Below are 19,400 nucleotides of genomic sequence, written 5' to 3'. Positions count from 1 at the left end.
TTTATTTTCCATGTAAACTTTGAAAATGAAAAAGAAATAAAATTAAAACTCAGATTGACAATAGAACTCAAGAATGTGGACTAAAAAGATGACATTGAGGGGAGCTCTGGTGGCCTAGTGGCAAGAAGCTGCACTGCAATCCCAGAGGAGCACGGTTCGAATCCACCAGATGCTCTGCCGGAGAAGGAGGCGCAATATCCTCCTGTACCAGTCAGATTTGATTTGACGGTACACGCACACACACACACACACCCAAAATTTAAAAAAAAAAAAAAAAAGATGACATTTCAGGAGGGTGTACACCAGATAGTGGGATCGGTAGGATAGTTGTTGAAGGGAGAGCAGGCAGGATGCCCTCAGTGCGGGAGGGGAAATGGACCCAACGTTCAGGGGAAAGAGACATACCAGCTGAGGAATATGTGCATGTGTGTAGATTTCATGACATTAATTAAAGGCACTAACATGGGAAACTAGCCTTATATTTCACACACTAAAAATTAGAGGATATTGGGGGTGAAAAAAGTTAAAATACAGGATACAATAAGAAGTGGATGCCAGAAATTTGGTTTTTGGTTTTAAGGTGCTTCTTGAGTCAATTAAAAAACCAAAAAAAGAGACATTAACTCTTAATGGAAGCTCACATAAAAAAAAATCAAAGTCCTTCTGAAAGGCTGGTTCTTTTATTGGTATCCTTTTCAAAGTTAGGAAATGATGATCTGGCCCATTTAGGATTAGGGGACAGAGTCTGAGTCACAGGGCCTATGTTCACACCTTCACTTTATACTAGCTCTGAGGCTTTGGGAAAGCTGGGTCACAGTTCAGACTTCCTATTTCCCCTCACTCTATGATGGTAATTTTATTTGCAAGTAGTAAGGGAAGACTGATGATGGAGTGAGTGTGTCAGTCAGCTAACGCCGAGTAACAAACCATGTCAGAAATTCAGCAGCTTAAAATAACTCCATTGTTTCTGCCTGTTGAGGCTTCTGTAGCTCACCCAGGTGTGGCTTTTTGCTGCAGGCCTGGCTCAGGTTTTTCATGTGTGTTCTGGAACCCATGGTGGGGGAAGAAAGGTACAATCAGAGGTGCAGGAAGGCAAGTAGCAGTGCATGACGGCGCACTCTCCCTTCTGCCCACATTCCATTAATCAGAGCAAGTCGCTAGACTTGCACCGGGTCTGAGGACACAGAAGTGAGAGTGAGGCAAAGCCACATGGCAGAGGACATAGGTTTAGGGAGGGGTGACAAATTGGGCTGCTAATTCAATCTGTCACAGTCATAATGTGACGGACGCAGGCCTGGCACACAGTAGAGGCAATTTCTGGCCACTGTTATTATTTTTACTACTCAGCAGACAAGCAGAAAACGAAAGCCTGTCTCTGAAAGAAGCCAGAAAGTTCAATACTGGAGAGAAAGTATGTGTGTGTGTAGATGTGTATATGGAAGAGAGACAGAGAAACTGTGTGTGTGTGTGTGTGTGTGTGTGTGTGTGTGTGTGTGACACACATAGAAAGTTTGTGTGTGAGAAAGTGTGTGTGTATGAGAGATAGAATGAGTGTGTGTGTGTGTGTGTGAGAGAGAGAGAGATAGAGAGATAGAAAGTGTATGTGAAAGAGAGAATGTGTGTGTGTGGCGGGGGGGTTGGCTAATCCATATAATTGGAATATGGTAGATCAGGAACTACTCTATGATCAAGAAGATAAGCTTTCCTGGTGTTGATGCATTATGGGATCACGGGAAAGCACTGTTTACACCTCACCCAATTTTCCTACATTTGAACTCAGGCTCTCTTTCTCTATGTCTTTTAAGGGATGTTGACATGTCCCTTGCGGTCCTCTGAGCTCTGAGGGCTGGCCTACTGGAGGTTGGCTCATGCTGTAGCAGTATGGCTGGCATGTAGTTTGTACTGAGTAAGTCCTGGCGTCTTTTTAGGCCCTAATATCTTTGTTCCCTCTCTTCCAGCCCCTCTACCCAGATGAGCCAGTTCTTTCATGTCAGCCCCCAATGACTGTGGGTGGCTGATCACAGTAGCAGAGAGAGTGAGTGGTGTTTGGCATGAGGTGGGCCCGGCCTTGCTCTGCTCCCTGGAGACTCTGGCAGGCGCCACCTTTGCCATCGGCTTCAGACTCTGGCAGGTCCATGTCGTTGGCTGTGGCCCCCATCACCATTTTGGGACACTTTACAGGCCCCACTTGGAGCCAATGGGAGGAACCCTAATTTCCTGCCACAGGAAATGGTCAGGCGGGCGAAGAATATTTTTACGGAATAAAACTTTCTGTCAGAGCAGCTTGAAGGAATTGCTGGAGGAAGATTTTGGGGGGTCTCTCACCAGGAAGTCATGGGGTATAGGAAGAGATACCAGACCAGACATAAGTGAGAAAGAGGCCAACAGGCGGATCCCTGGGACCTTGTCTCAGCCCAACAGCTGGTTGTGGGCTTGGAGGAAGGGTTGGTCAAGAAGAGTGGGACATAAATAGACCCTTTTCTCAGCATGTTTATGGTAACATCAGCCCAGAATTAAAATTTATTTATTGGATTTACTTAAAATGGGCCTGAGGCCCTACAGGCTAGGGAGTGTGTATGCCAGACACATCAGCTAAATTAAACCCAGCAGCTGAAACTTGCCGCTCACCGTTATTATTATTTTGGTCAGCTTCAGTGTGTGTTTTGAATGGGAAGTAAAGGGAGAAGAAATAAAACCAGGGCTGGTTCTGGGCAGCTCAGGGGCTGAACCAAGAAGAGTTGTCATTGACACATGAGAAAAAGTGAATTTAAAAACAAAACAAAAGTACCAAAACACTTAAGTACAAGACAGTAAATTATTTGCTTAAGAAGTGCTGGGTGGTGAAATTGTTTGAACATTTAAATATTAGCCAAAAGGTTGATAGTCCAGAGCTCCCCAGAGGCATCTCAGAAGACAGGTCTGGGATCAGTCTGGAATGTCAGAGCCTTGAAAACCCTATTGGAGCAATTCTAGTCTGCATTCCAGGGGTCTCATAAGGTAGAACTGACTCAGTGGCAACCAGTAACAACATTCAGGTAGTGTCAGAAGAAAGGCCTGGCAATCAATGTCTAAAAAAAAATTAGGCAATGAACGCTTTACAGAGAGCATTTTTACTCTGCTACACATTTAAAAACCCATTTCACTGCAATCAGATTTTTAAAAACATGGAATTAGGATTTGAGACTAGATTTAGCCTTTTAATTTTTTTTAGCCCAGGCATAATTAACACATATACACATATTTAAAATCTGTTGTTGTTGTTGTTGTTGTTGTTGTTGTTATGTGCCATCGAGTCGCTTGCGACTCATAGCGACCCAGCCCTAAACTCCGCTCTGTCCTGTGCCAGTCACACTGTCTGTGACACTCCCATCCCAATTATCCCAGTCACTGAATCAATCCACCTCATAGAGGGCCTTCCCTTCCTGCACCGTCCCTCCACCCTCCCAAGCATGATGGTCCTCTCTAAGGACCAGTTTCTCCTCACAACATGTCCAAAGTATGTTAGACGGAGCCTCAGAATCCTTGCCTCCAAGGAGCCACCCGGTTTAACCCTTTCCAGGACAAATTTGTTTGTTTTCCTAGCAGTCCATGGTATTCTCAATACTCTTCTCCAGCACCACAGCTCAAAGGCATCAATTCTCCTTCTATCCTTCTTGGTCATTGTCCAACTCTCTGATGCATAACAAGTGATTGCGAAGACCATGGCCTGTATTAGACGCACCTTAGTCTCCAGAGAGACACCATTGCTCTTCAGTACTTTGGAGAGGTCCCTAACAGCAGACTTTACCATGGCAATGCACCTTTTAATTTCCTGGCTGCTGGTGCCAAGACTGTTGACTATGGAGCCAAGCAAACTAAAGCTGTGTACAATCTCAATCTCGTCACCATCCATCCTGATGCTGCCAATTGGTCCAGTGGTGAGAATCTTTGTCTTCTTGACATTGAGCCTCAATCCATATTGTAGGCTGCAGTCCTTGACCCTCTGCAGCAGGCGCTTCAGGTCCTCCTCAGTTTCAGCAAGCAGGGTTGTGTCATCCGCATAATGCAGATTGTTGATAAATCGTCCACCATTTAAAATCTACAGTTTGAAAAAAATGCATATGGACGTAAGACACTACATTATCAACCCAAAGGCATGTGGTTTGAATCTACTCGCTGCACTAAGGGAGAAAAAAGGGCATTCTCCACGTGATTTACTGCCTCTGAAAACCTGCTAGAGGGTCAGCTATGAGTTAGTTCTGACTCAATAATATGTAACAGTATTTTCTTTGTAGTTTTGTCTGAACGGAGCAAGGTAACAGTGCACTGTTTATAACCAAGATGTGCATCAGGGCTGTATCCATACCTTGTTGGATATACCATGGATGGCTAGGAGAGCAAACAGGTCCGTCCTGGAGAGGGTGAAGCCAGGGTAATCCTTGGAGGCAAGGATTCTGGAGCTTCATCTGACATACTTTGGACACTTTGCAAGGAGGGACCAATCCTTGGAGAGAGACATCTTGTTTGGGAGGAGACAGTGTAGGAGAGGAAGACCAGAATTTAAATTTTGATAAAGTCTACTTTGTCAGCTTTATAGATTGTGCTTTTGGCATGATTATTAAAAAAAAACCCCAACAAACCAAAACACAGAATACTAATTTTGCCTATCCTAAATCTTAAAAATTTCCCTCATGTTTCCTCCTTGAGACCTAGAGATGTATAGCATTGGGAAAGTCTATTGTCCAGGGACCTCTCCACAGTCCTGAATAGTAGTGATGTCAGTTTAAAGACAAAGAAGTGCCTGATTCAAGCCACAGTCTTTCTAGTCATTTGCTATGCATCTGAGAGCTGGACAGTCTTTCTAGTAATTTGCTCTGCATCTGAGAGCTGGATAGTGAATAAAGATGACAGGAGAAGTGATGCCTCTGAGTTGTGTTGTTGAAGAAGAGTGTTGAATATACCATAGACTGCCAAAAAACAAATACGCCTCAGACAAAGTGCAATCAGAGTGCTCCTTGGAGGCAAGGATGGCGAAACTTCACGTACTTTGGGCATGTTGTTAGAAGAGATTTTACACTTAAAATTGCACACTTCACAGACTACAGTTATGTTGTTGTTGTTGTGTACTTTCTAGTTAAAACCAGCCCATAGCTGACCCATCAGCAAGTTTTCAGAGGCAGTTAATTGAAAGGGAGGTGATTATCCCTCCTTCCACGGAACAGCTAGTGGATTTGAACCATATATCTTTGGGATATTAAAATGCAGCTTCTTTCCACTAGGGCACCTAATGCCAGTAATGTTAGACATAACTTTTGTATGCACTGAGACACAAAAAGTTAATGATTCCCTTATTGCAGTATTAACTGTTTTATGGTAGTCTAGAACCAGCCCCACACCATCTCCAAGTTTATGTCTATATGAATATCCAATTGTTCAGCACCATATGTTGCAAGGACTAGCCTTTCTTTACTAAATTATCTTTGCAACTTTGTTAAAATTTGATTGTCATATATATGTGGTCTATTTCTAGGCTTTCTATTTTGTTCTGTAAGTCTGTCAGTCTTCATGTCATTACCACACCGCCTTGATTTCTTTTTTTAAAGCTCTTTTGCTTTTTAAAATTTTAACTATCAAACTCCTTTGTGTAGATACTTTTAAAGCCTTCAGTTTTGTGGTTTCTGGAACATTTTCATTGACACTATCCTATTTTTAATTTCCAGGAGATTGTCAAACTAATCTGCTCCTGTTTCCAGGGAGCTCTGGTGGTGCAGTTGGCAGGAAGTTGTGCTGTGAACCCAAAGGTCAAACCTGCGGGTTCGCTTCCATCACTGGCTCTGCAGGAGTAAGGTGGTGATCCCCTTCGATCTGATTGACAGCCTTGGAAGCCAAGGAAGGTCAGCTCTGAGTCAGTCCAGTGTGGTGGTCAGGAGTTGGCACTATTTTCTGAGCTAATGTTTCTATTTTAGGAGTAGTTTGTTGTGTTTGGATGTTCTCTTCAGCTCTCTGTTGTCTCCTGCTCTTTGCTCCTCACTCTTCTCTCCCCAGTGTTCGATCTTCCCTCTAATTCCTCCTCCCATTTGTTTCGCTTCTCCTTTCCACTCACCTCCTTTCTCCCCTTCCTTCTTTGCCTGGAACTAGATAGATAAGCTCTTTAGGCATTGAGTGGAAACAGTGCAGGTAACATAGAAAAGACTGGATGAGGATTCGGGAAACAGGTTTTCTCCTTAGGGAAGTAACAGGCCTTCTGTCCTCTGCTTCCTCCTTGGCTCTCCTTCCCCTCCTCCAGCTATCAAACCTGTCATGACCACACTTCCGCCTCAGTTGTCTGCTTCCTATCAGACCTCCAGGTCTTGCCTGACTGTACCATTTCCCCCTGGCAGCCTCCTGAGCTGATGTGAGACCCTGGATCTCTCTGGACCTCATCTGAGTAAGGGACCCCATTGGTTCTGAATGTGAAGTCAGTGTGAGCACGCCTCCTGACCAGGGGGTGTGCCCAGAGGCACATGCCCTCTCAGAGCATCCTGCCCCATTCCCATCCTAAAGCCTCAAGCCTTGGTCTAGGGCTCGTCAGAACTTGACTTCCCATGACCAGGTCCCCCCTGCTTAGTCTCTGCTCCAGGGACACTGGGACCTTTTCCGTGTGTGTCTACTACCCCCTCTCAATCTGTAAAGAGGGGTCACCTCTTACATCACCCAGGTGGAGGGTTTCCTCCACAGCCCTGTTCATTCCTCCCTGGATGCTGGTCTGAGCCCCTGTCCAGGACCTACAGACGGGCCCACATGTTCAAGGAATGGTCACGCTCCCCCGGTCCAGGCAAGTAGATGACCAGCTGGCCCTTTGTTGGAGCTTTTGTCAAACACTGAAGAACAGATGTGTCACTTCTCTCTCTGTACACACTCACTGACTTAGCAAGTGAATGGGAACTACAGAATAATTCTCTTACTTTCTCTCACCACTTCCCACTCGCCCTCTCTCTGCTCTGAAGCCCCAGGACTCACTCCATTTACCCCAGGCTGGGTTGGAGAATGGAAGCTGTAATTTAGAATAAGAACTCTTATTTGTGTGGGACTTTACTGAGGGCTTTCATATATATAAATGACCACAGAACTTCATGGGATTGTCAGAGTTGCGGAATGTCCCACTTGACAGATAAGGTCATGGAGGATTCTAGAAACCATATGCTTTGCCCAGTGTCTCATAGCTAGGTGAGCACAGAACCACAGTGTGACCCCAGGTCTTAGGACTCCAGACAGGCACATCAGGGGCAAATCCTTGGCTGATCTTCTCTTGTTCTGTCTGATAATTATTATTTTCAGCTTTAGGGGTTCCTTGCTCTGGGGCCTCATGATAGGGAGGTAATTAAACCCTTTGAAATATCCTAAGTCAACAGTTTCCAATCCGTCCCAGGCCCAGCTCTGACCGTTGTTTGGCCTTCTTCTCTCACAAACCAGTGTCTTTCAGAATCTGATTGGAATGTTTCTCTGTTTCCAGTTCATGGTTCTGATAGCATCTGACTAACGCCTTGCAGAATACCCATGGTTTCTTCCTTCACACATAAGGTGCCCTTAGTCATAGGGGCAGAGAGGCGCAGGTCACAAATGGTGCTGATGGGTCCATCCAGCTATTGGAAAGACCAGGCCCCCTGACTGATGGGCCTTGCAGTGGGTCTCCTTGTAGAAAGAACAGTACTTGCATTGGGCGCAGCCTAATTCATGAGCATCCACCTCATTCACTCTGTCTTTACATCTGCTGTCCTTCAGTGTGCTCATTACATGTAGCTCCAGTTATCATGGGGCCCGTCTCTTTGATACATATGCTCATTCAGCTTTACTTCAAGCTTTCAGAGACTCCTCCTTGCTTTTTTAGTAAAAGAAATGGGATCCCTTAACATGATCTCCAAGGACCTGCAGAGTCAGCTGAACCTGCCTCCCCCCCCACAGCCTCTTCAACCCCTCTGTGTTCTTTATTCAGTTCCATCCACCTTCCCTTGTCTCCCAAGGCCTTTATACATGCTGTTCCCTCTGTGTGAAATGCGCTCTCCTACACCCCTCTGTCTACTCAGTATTTACTTACCTGTAGTCTCCAGGTCACCCATCATCTCTTTAGAGATGTCTTGTCCATCCAACTCTTTAGCAAAATAAGGTCTCAGGGTCTAGTTGCCTGTCCTTTTCTTTGAATACACCTTTGTTGCCGGTAATTCTTTATGAGTATTGGGTTAATACCAATCTAGATTGAAAACACTACAATGAGCACATGTGAACAGGGTTTCCCTCGCCACTGTATCCTTAATATTGCACCTAGGATGTGCCCTGAAAATATTTGATGAATAAATTCTAAGTTGTGAGTTTCAGATGACTAGAATCCCTCCACCTGTCCCTTCACTCTCACATCCTTCAGAAGCCTCCCCACCTTAATGTTCACTAATGGTGCTTCCCGACACCCTGAGAGTTTCAGATGCTCTGGCCTATGTAGCCGTTCAGACTTTGTTGTCCTCCCAACCACCTTGGTTTTTTATAAAGACAGAGCTTCTCATTTAGGAGATTGCATGGAATCCGAGACCACATATTCTTCATAAGCTTCCAGGTGCTGCCCAGGCTGCTCACCCAGGGGCCCCATTTTGAGTTAGAATTGTGGAAATCTGCTATTTTTATGGTCTTTATATTTATTACACTCGGGTGTAATAATTAATAACTCAGGTCTTTATAGTTATTAAAACTTGGGTCGCAGCTGGGAGGGAAATTAGACTGTGTCTCTCACTCACTCATTCATTCACACTCACTGACTTTGAGTCAGTTGTTCCTCATAATGACCCTTTATGAAGTTTCCAAGGTTGTAAACATTAGATAGAAAGGTTGGATGAAAGTAAAGGTCATATACAATAAAGATTTGATCAGACATCATGATCAGTGACATTAACCAATTGTAATTAATGTTATTTGGAAGCAGGAGTGGCATCCACTTCCTAAATAACATGACTCTGGAAACTATGACCTTTGATAAATGTCAACAGTTGTAGAGGGGCTTCAGGCCTTTTGTTCATAGAGTCACTATGAGTTATGCTCGACTTGAAGGCAATCAATAACAACTACAATGCAATTAATGTTTTAAAACCAAATGTATATGATTGCATGAAAAACAAATGGGATTTGCAAACTTTGCCTCAAAATAGAAGAACTCTTTACAGATCTTTCTTAGATTGGCTGGTGGATTCCAGCTGTCAGTCTTTTGCCTAACAGTCTAATGCATTACTCGGTAGGCCACCAAGTCTCCTTAGGAGGTTCTAGTAAGAAGGAAATTAGACCTGATTCTCCCCTAAGACTTGCTATTTAGAACTTTGCAGCTTTGACCAAATCAGTGGGCCTCCTGAACCTCAATTTTCTCATCTGTAAAATGGCCTCATAACTTTTTTTTTGGTCTCTCAGTATAGCAGTAATTAAGTCTCAATAGAGGAAAACCTACCGTGACAGTTACAAAAATCTAAAGAGCAGTCAGGGTTTTATTCCTGAAAACTGTTGCTTTACCATGAATATCTTGTTAATGCTAATTGGATTATGAATTCCTTGAGTGCAGGTACCCTTATTTAGTCAGCAAATGTTCGTGGAACTCTAGTGTGGAAAGCCACAGTCCCTGCCTTTTCTGAACATGCTTATTAAATAAAAGAGAGGCTTATATAGGATTATGTCTTGTAACATTCCAGTAAGAACTTCAGATTGGCTCATCTTGGTTCAGTCATGGCTTTGGCTGACAAAGAGAAGATGAAATGACCCTGAGTTTGTAAAATATCATTCTGGAACAGTATACCCACATTTTACAATGTGTGTCTGTAGTGATTTCACTCTGCTGGCTATGAATGACCTGGTTTGAAGCCCTAGTTCCAATGTTCATTTTACATACCTCCCCAGAATTTAATAAAATACTATATTCATGGAATCCATGCATCAGGAGTTTGGAAAGAGAATAGCATGAATGGCCTGTCTTTGTGCCATAAGGTCTGGAACCTTAGCTTGAGGTACACTGAATGGTGACTCAGTGGTTGGAAGTTTAAGCCATCTGAAGACTTACCCTCTCTTACACACGTCTAGCTGTACCTGTCACCCAGTACTACCTATATGTGTCTGTCCATGGGGGCTGCTTGGGCATCCTCACTCTGGTGGCTGGATTTCAAAATGGAGAATCCCAAAGTGAACAAAGTAGAATCGGGTAACAGTTTCACTGTCTCACCTTACAAATCACATAGCTTCACTTTTATCTGCACTTGTCTCTTAGGATCCACATAGGTCTGCTTGGTTTCAAGGAAAGATGTCATAGAGCCACCACTCAAGATACGGGGAGGGTTGAGAAGATATGGGATGGGAGTTAGTGTTATGACCATCTTTTGGAAACCAGACTTGACCAAATGGCTTGGTAGAGTCTATGAGCAATAACATGTGTGCAGTTTAAAAAAAAAGTTACCTTTTGGTCTGGAAACAAAGACAGTCCTCATTATTTTTGGCTTCCATATTTATGATTCATCTTGCTATTGTTGTTGTTATGTGCCGTCGAGTCGCTTGCGACTCATAGCAACCCTATGTACAACAGCCCTAAACTTTGCTCTGTCCTGTGCCAATCGCACTGTCTCTGACACTCCCATCCTGATTATCCCAGTCACTGAATCAATCCACCTCATAGAGGGCCTTCCCCTCCTCCTGCTCTGTCCCTCCACCCTCCCAAGCATGATGTGCTTCTCCAAGGACAAGTCTCTCCTCACATGTCCAAAGTATGTTAGACGGAGGTTCAGAATCCTTGCCTCCAAGGAGCCACCCGGTTTAACCCTTTCCAGGACAAATCTGTTTGTTTTCCTAGCAGTCCATGGTATTCTCAATACTCTTCTCCAGCACCACAGCTCAAAGGCATCAATTCTCTTCTATCCTTCTTGGTCATTGTCCAACTCTCTGATCCATAACAAGTGATTGCAAAGACCATGGCCTGTATCAGATGCACCTTAGTATCCAGAGAGACACCATTGCTCTTCAGTACTTTGGAGAGGTCCCTAACAGCAGACTTTCCCATGGCAGTGCGCCTTTTAATTTCCTGGCTGCTGGTGCCAAGAGTGTTGACTATGGAGCCAAGCAAACTAAAGCTGTGTACAATCTCAATCTCTTCACCATCCATCCTGATGCTGCCAATTGGTCCAGTGGTGAGAATCTTTGTCTTCTTGACATTGAGCCTCAATCCATATTGTAGGCTGCAGTCCTTGACCCTCTGCAGCAGGTGCTTCAGGTCCTCCTCAGTTTCAGCAAGCAGGGTTGTATCATCCGCATAACGCAGATTGTTGATAAATCGTCCACCAATCTTGACCCCACATTTCTCCTCATAGAGCCCAGCCTCCTGGAGAATCTGTTCTGCATATAGGTTGAAAAGGTATGGAGATAGGATGCATCCCTGGCGTACTCCCTTCCCAATTTTGAACCATGCAGTGTTCCCTTGCTCTGTTCTGACGACTGCCTCCTGGTCCAAGTATAGGTTTCGCATTAGAACGATCAAGTGTTCTGGGATTCCCATTCTTCTCAGAGTCAGCCATAGTTTGTTATGATCCACACAGTCAAATGCCTTTGCAGTCAATGAAACACAGATAGACATTCTTCTGATACTCCCTGCTTTCAGCTAAGATCCATCTAACATCAGCTACAATATTCCTAGTACCATGACCCCTTCTAAACCCAGCCTGGACTTCCGGTAGTTCTCTGTTGATGTGCTTCCATGATTCATCTACTCACTAAAATTTGTGAGCAATACTCTCAGTGCTCTAGCAGTTACTTGTAGATCATGCATAGAATAGCAAGAAACTTGGGTTACCAGAAAACTTGCATGTTCTTGGCTGAAGGTGAACAAGGCTAATTCAATATCAGTCCCTGCAGCAACCTTATACACCATAACTAACTAGAGTATTGTTAACTGACTGTATATAAAATACTGTATATATTTTATAGAAAGGTACACTATTTTATATATACATATAATACAAAGCCACACTTCTAGTTTTTCCTCTATAAATTACACTGTAGCAGAGTCATCAATATTAGGGGTGATGGTATGAGATAACTAGATAAGATGGTAAATAGACACACAATATACTTTCATATAGCCATCAGGGAATACATTGTCAGGCCAACTGTGTAATAATCTTTAGGCGTCACTCTTCTACCGCTTCATGACTCGGACCTTGTGCAAGTCACTGAACTTTACTTTTCTCATCTGCAAAATGAAGATTGTTGTGTTAAATGAGATAATATATGGGGGGAGGGGAGTGCATTACAGAGTTACTGATGTCTAATCACCTATTAATAAATTGGCATTTTTCCATCCTCTGTGTCTTCCAACTCCTTGAATCCTGACGGCCTTCAGCCTTCAAATATAGGGCAGAGAAGCAGACCTCATCAAGCACCTAGTGGCCTCTAGTCGCTTCTGATTACTGCTGTGCTTTGAGGATGGGATTTTGATGTTGCAACAGTTTCAACAGCCCCAGCAAAGTCATTCAATCTTGCGTTCAATTGGCCGTCTTTGTGTGTATGTGTGAGGGTGTTGGGGATGGCTGAAGGCCATCTGACAGTTCAAGCGTCCTGACTTGAGAGGTAGGACACCAGTCATGGCTGCTTAGAGGCCAAATCAACTCTGTGGACATTGTTTGCAAGGGGACAGGAAGCTGGGTATTTGCCATAGGGTCAGTTGCAGAACAAATCCTGGTGTCGTCGGATCTGTTCCTGCCACTGCACGCCCATTCTCTTTAGACCTTAGATCTGAGAAGGTGAGTGTGGACTGCTACACCTGGCTCAGTCTGCAGGCAACCCCTGAACTGAAAGGAACCCTGGACGAGCCTGTGTAAATAGTCCATCTCTGTTCTTTTAAACTTCTCCCCTTTCTTACCTCCTTTGCCCCAAACTCCTTAAAATAGGTTTTTCTAGGTTTTTCTTTCTTATTTTTCTAATGTATGAGCTTTCTGGAGGGCGGAGCTGGGTGAATGTTGATTGAGAGCAATTAAGAGATTTTTTTTTAAATACAATTTTATTTTGTACTGGGTCCTTACAGAGATCATACACATTGTTTTTCACACCAAATCTTTCCCATTTCCTTAACCCACTCCTCCCTCCACCCATCAAACCATGCGATGCCATGATTATGCTCCTGCCCAGCCTCACCCCTCTGCTCTCCCCCTCCCCCACTTGGATCTGCATGTCCGTTTTACTAGTTATTGGTCTTATGGAACTGAGTTAGTTCACCCAGCATAATGCACTCCAGTTCCTCCATGTAGTGATTTTCTAAGTCAGAAAGCAATTAGAGATTGAGGCCTAGTGAAAAGAAGCTGTGTTGTAATCCCAAAGGCATGCAGTTTGAATCCACCAACTACTCTGGGTGAAGGATGGGTACTCTCTTCCTGCACGATTTTATTGTCTCTGAAATCCTGCTGGAGGGTCAGCTATGGGTGGGTTCAAGCTTAATAGCACACAACATTAGCAGCACACACAATCTCTCTCACCCTTGAGTATTCGTGTGGTCTTGGAATCCATTTCTGAAGTCCTCTTGTTTCTAATTTGATCCAGTTGACTGGTTCTATGGCCTTCTCTGTGATTCTGCCGGAGTTGGAGAAAGGCTCCAAGGCCTTTCCATGCACGGTTAAGTGTCTTCCCTTTTACATGGACTGCTCCCTTTGCTGAGGTAGGGTGGTGTGAAGAGCTCCCCTGCCCTGGTGGGTTCAGGGCCCACTCTCAGTCGCAGGAGGCCTCTTGCTTCCTTGGTGGGCATCTGTGTTCCTCTTCTGGGATTCTTTCCAGCACCAGCAGTGATCTCCTGATCTCCTGGACCTCTCTGTCTGGAAGCAGTGAGGGGTTGGAGGCACATTGATAGACTCTGCCAAGCAAACTCGCAGGAACACAGCAAAGGCATGTCAAACCCACTTTGCTGTCTCTCTTGGCCTCTCTGCAGGTCTCTGGATGGCCGACTGCAGGTGTCCCATCGGAAGGGGCTCCCCCATGTCATCTACTGCCGCCTGTGGCGATGGCCGGACCTGCACAGCCATCATGAGCTGCGGGCCATGGAGCTGTGTGAGTTCGCTTTTAACATGAAGAAAGATGAGGTCTGCGTGAATCCCTACCACTATCAGCGGGTGGAGACACCAGGTACAGGTCCCGTTCAGGGAGAGATGAATGTAGGTGGAGGGGAGGCTACAAGGTGTTTTGGGGTGCAGTGAAGGATAACTGCTGGGGGAGTCACAGTGTGTTTTGGGGTGCAGTGAGAGATGACTGCTGGGGCAGGGGAGGCCATGATGTGTTCCGGGGTGCAGCGAGAGATTACTGCTAGGGGAAGGGGAGGCTGCAGTGTGCTTTGGGGTATAGAGTCCTTGATGCCAGCTGAGCACCTTGCCGATCCGCCTCTGCTTTGTCCCCTGGGCAGTTCTACCTCCTGTGTTGGTGCCTCGCCACACCGAGATCCCGGCCGAATTCCCGCCACTGGACGACTACAGCCATTCCATCCCCGAAAACACTAACTTCCCCGCCGGCATTGAGCCCCAGAGCAATATTCCAGGTAAGCATGGAGGGGGCGTGAGCCTTGCCCACCCGAGAGGCGGGAGCCAACCCCCACCCCAGGCGGACAGTGGTCCACCCCACTCTGGCTTCCCTCTGTCACCACCGGGTTACCGCCTCTTGTGCACAGCAAGGCCCTGGGGGTCCTAACTCAGAACCGCATCCCGTGGCCTCAGCAACTCGTTCACTAATGATGCTTTTCTTGGCACTAAGGAGCAGTGTGACCCTTCCGCCTGGCCTCAGCGCATTTATCTTGGAAGCAGATATTGTGCTGTGTTCCTCCCACCACCCTCGCAGCATAGTGCTGGCATTCAGGCCAGATCCCCAGTGGTCTCGAGACCAGCAGGGGGTGGGTGGCCAAAAGCCCAAGGCCGAGAGTGAGCCAGGGTCCAGGCAGAGTGCAGCAGGCTGGCCCTGTGAGTAAACCAGGCATTGGGTCTTCCCTGAACTAGAGCTGCCTTTCTTTAGATTCCAGTCTAGGAGGGAAATGGAAACAGAATTGAAGTGTTTTCATTCTGCTGGGTAAGTATTTAAGTGTTTTCAGAAGCCCACCATTTACATGCAAATAATGTGTGAATGGCCCCCATTTCCCAGTCTGGGACATCTCTGCTTTGACAGCATAGTGCCTGGGCTGTTAGGTAATCTCCCTGCTGGGTTCCTTTAAGAGTACTCCAACTTGGTTCTGACCTTGTCCTGCCTGAATTGAGATTGGACTAAAAGTAGGTGAGTGGCCTGTGTGCTTGGACCAAAGCCTCATCCCCTTTTCCCCCACATACACCGTCCCTCTTACCAGCCTTTTCAGCCCTCCCCTGCGTGTTGCTGGTCTCCTTTACTCACTCAGCCGCAAACCTTAGCATCAGATTGTGGGTGGTCTGCTTCTGAGAAATAGAGCACAGTCTCTGCCTGTCATTGAACTTGAACCCAACTGGGAAGCTGAGACATATCCCTAACAAAGACAGAATAGCAACAACAGGTCTGCACGGGAGAAGAGAGTAGGGACCCATAGGGCAGGGCTGAAGCAGTAACTTTCGAGAATTGAGATCACTGAGGGCTGAGGTAAGTGTAGAGGGCTCTCCAGAGCAGGGACTTAAACTTGACCTAGAAGGTTAGGCAGAGATTAGCCTGGTAGATGCTCTAGAAACAAATCTACCTGCCTTGGGGAGTTGAAGTGTGATGTGAATAAAGGCAGTGACATTCAGGTTGAGAATGGGGAGGGAGACAAGAATGAGGCCAGCAGACCCAGGAGCTATGCCTTCTTTAACCAGGACCTCAGTGCCTCCAGCACCCGCCATTACAATAGTGCTCTGTCTGAGCATGTGCTCCTTGTGAAATCATCTCAGACTCTAAAACACTGGAGGTTATTTTATGATCAGTCTTCTCTGTGATTCCCAGAAACCCCACCCCCTGGTTACCTGAGTGAAGATGGAGAGACCAGCGACCACCAGATGAGCCACAGCATGGACGCAGGTGAGAGGTGTGCAGGGTGCACCCTGCATTGTAAGGGAACCCACCGTCCATTCTTCCATCCTCTTTCTCTTGCCTTTCCTCCTTCACTCGCTTGCCTTCTTTATTTTGTCCCTCGGTCCAGTATTTAAAGAGCAGCTTCTCTGTGCCAGGACTGTGCCGTCTGGAGGATAGATGAAGGGCCTGAGCTGCTTACGTTTTATGGCAAACACTGACAAGATAGCTGCAGTTATCAGGCATTCCATCCTCCCTAGTGGAAGATGTTCGTGGAAAATGAGCAGGGGCTCTAAGCAGGGCCACCACCTCGAATGTAGGAAGGAATTGCTGGAGACAAAGTCTGGGAGATGTGGAGGTGTTGGCCAAGCCATCAGGGCAGGCTGGGGGTGCACCAGGAGCCAGGAGGGCATGGGCAGGAGAAGTTGGAGATGTTGAAGCGGACTCCTCCAGAGCAAAGGAAAGAGGTGGGACCATCACACAAGGAGCAAGGCTGGAGGTTGAGCTGGCATTTAACCCATGGGTGAGGAAAGCTGCTGCAGGCTTTTAGGAGGATCTGCACATCAGTGAGCTATGTGGCTCCTAATAGTGTGGATTGGCAGATGGGGGACCGTGAGCTTCACTGCTAGTTCACAGAAGTAGTTCAGGGGAAGGGAAAGCCTGCGTGGAAGCAAAGTCTTTGCTGCTACTGAGGGAGGGCCCTTGAAGCAACTGTTTTTGTGTGGTGACCTAATGTGATCCACGTGCTCCTTGCCATGAGGGACCTGGCCCAGTTCTCTCCAGCCACATCTCCAGATGTTCCCGTGTCATCTGTTGTGGGCTTTAGTTGGTGCCAAACCAGCAGCTTCTTGAATTGCACCCCAGCTGCCACACGGGATGTGTGCTTGGGTGAGAAGGATGAGGGAGCCAAGCAGATGTTCCATTCCAGTGACGACGACAAGCTTGCCGTGTACGCATGCAGCCACCTGCCTTTACGCGAGGCCTAAAAGAGACTGTCTCACTTCCTGAGACAGGAATGAGAGTGACTCCCATAAACATTGTAAACATGCAGTTGGAATCTGTCTTGGGCATTGTGGCACTCCCAGGTTTAGCATTCCCCAGTCTTCCTCGAGTGGGGCAGGCGGGAGGCAGTGTAGGCCCTTTTGAAGGGCATTGAAGGCCTCCCATTGGTTTGATGCCAGGTGACTGCTGCAAGCTTGCAGCTATAAAATGCTGGCATGGGAAGCCGGCCAGCTAAGCAGCATCTCTCCAGATGCTGTGTTCCTTCTCACTCTCCTTCTCTCGACCCACCTTGCTGCTCTTGGTATTTGTACAGTGATTACTGTTATAAAAGGAAAACAGACCAAAGTAGAAGGTTGTTAATGGAAGGAGCAGCTTCGTTTTTACTCTCAGCTCTTGTTTTCGTCTCCCTTGTTCATTTTGTTGCTGTTTTCTCTGCCCCCTCTCACATCTTTTCTTTCATCCTCTAAGTATAGCTGCAGGGCTGTGCTGTGAACGTTGGTGATTTATTTGAAAGGAGATGGAGCTCTGTGGATCCCAGCCAGCCCCTTGGGGGGCAATGTCTTCTATTTATTCTATGTTCTCCATGCCAAGTTGCCCATTTGGAAACCAGTCCAGCTGTCTCTGGGCTTGGTTTCCCTGCCAGCTGAGGTATGGGCGCATCTCAGGCAGGGCTGTGGAATTACCTTGTCTGTCAGTTTTATAACCTTCCCAGAGCTTCGTGGCTCAGACTGCTACTAAACCAGAAAAGTGCATACTAAATTCAAAGCCCCAGTGGTCCAGTGGTCAAGAGCTCATCTACAAAATGAAAAGTTGATGGTTCAAACCCACTTAGCAACTCCATTAGAGAAAGACCTGCCAGTCTACTTCCAGAAAGATTATAGACCAGAAAAATCAAATGAGGCAGCTACTTTGTCACGTAGAGAGCTCTGGTGGCCTAGTTTTAAGAAGCTGCGCCATAATCCTGAAGACACATGGTTCAAATCCACTAGCTGCTTCTTGGGAGAAGGATGGGCAATCTCTTCTCATGTAATTCACTGCCTCTGAAAACCTGCTGGAGAGTCAGCTATAGGTTCCAACTCAGTGGCATACAACAACAACTTTGTCACATGGGGTACTCTGAGGGGGTGTGGGCTCAGTGTTGCCTAACAACAACACTGCATGCCAGTAGGTCCCTAGGTGGAATAAACAGTTCACACTGGTGGCGTAGTGCATGTTGGCGGTTTAAATCTACCAGCTACTCTGCTGGAAAATAATGGGCAATCTCCTGTCCTAAAAACTTACAGCCTTGGAAACCCAATGGAGGATCTCATGAGTTAGAATGAACTAGACAGCAGTGGATGGGTATTGACCCGAAGATTGGCAGCTCAAACCTGTCTACTGTAAAAGAAAGACTTCATGTTGTGCTCATGTCTCAGGCAGTGAGTACAGCCCTGTGGAGGAGTTCTGTGCTTTGAGTCAGAACTGACTCAGTGTCTGTGAGTTTGGTTTTTTACATTTTACTCTGTACCTGCCATGGTTGTTGTATGTTGTTTAGTTACTCGCAACAGCTATTGAGTTGCTGTACAACAGCTCAGAAGCCTGCCCTGTCCTGAGCCAGTCTCACTGACTCTGACACACCTAACCCCATTGCCCCAGTTACTGAGTCAATCTATCTTATTCGGGGTCTTCTCTCATGCGCTGTCCCTCCACTCTTCTGAGCATGATTTCCTTCTCCAAGGACCAGTCCCTCCTGGCCATATGCCCAAAGTATGGGAGACAGAGATTTGATATCCTAGCCTCCAAGGAAAAACTTGGTTTCACCCTCTCCAAGACAGACCTATTTGTTTTCTTGATGGTCCATGGTATGTTCAAGACTCTTCTCCAGCACTACAAGTCAAAGGCATCAATTCTTCTGCCATTCATAGTCATTGTGCAGCTCTCTGCTGCATAGCCATGGCCTGGATCAGGCGCACTTTAATCCCTAGACTGACATCATTGCTTCTCAATACTCTGGAGAGGTCCCTGACAGCAGATTTTCCCAGTGCCTGCCATAGTACTATGATTTTTATATGCAAAATCAAATTAATTTTCATATATCATCAAACAGATGATATTATTCCCACTCTATGTCTCAGGGAAAACGTGAATGCTCAAAGTAGTTAAATGATTACGCTAGTCACATCAAAGTTGATGTGTCTGTAAACTGGGCCTGAGAGTCAATCTCTGTTCCTTCTAGTAATTATTCCAAATCTCCTGAGGAATATCGTTTTTTGGGAGTTTTTGTTGCTGTTGTGTACTGTCAAGTCAGATTTGACTCATAGCTGAGAATCCAGTCAGTTTTCAGAAGCTATAACTCACACAGGAGGAGATTGCCCATCTTTCTCTCTCAGAGCAGCTGGTGGATTTGAACTGTGTGCCTTTGG

At 46.0% G+C, this 19,400-nt stretch overlaps 1 protein-coding gene across 1 annotated transcript in view; it reads left to right on the top strand.

The window, feature by feature from the left end:
* Window positions 1-19,400, top strand: part of SMAD3 (SMAD family member 3) — a 147,863-nt gene that overhangs the window by 106,687 nt on the left and 21,776 nt on the right. The window contains exons 2-4 of the mRNA XM_006886630.1: window positions 13,940-14,133; window positions 14,408-14,539; window positions 15,931-16,005. Coding sequence (XP_006886692.1) covers window positions 13,940-14,133; window positions 14,408-14,539; window positions 15,931-16,005 — 401 coding nt within the window. The remainder of the gene's footprint in view (window positions 1-13,939; window positions 14,134-14,407; window positions 14,540-15,930; window positions 16,006-19,400) is intronic.

Source organism: Elephantulus edwardii, unplaced genomic scaffold, assembly GCF_000299155.1.
Source record: "Elephantulus edwardii isolate Elephantulus edwardi_28Jun2011 unplaced genomic scaffold, EleEdw1.0 scaffold00050, whole genome shotgun sequence".
Taxonomy (NCBI): domain Eukaryota; kingdom Metazoa; phylum Chordata; class Mammalia; order Macroscelidea; family Macroscelididae; genus Elephantulus; species Elephantulus edwardii.
This window is presented reverse-complemented; position numbering and strand designations above follow the sequence as displayed.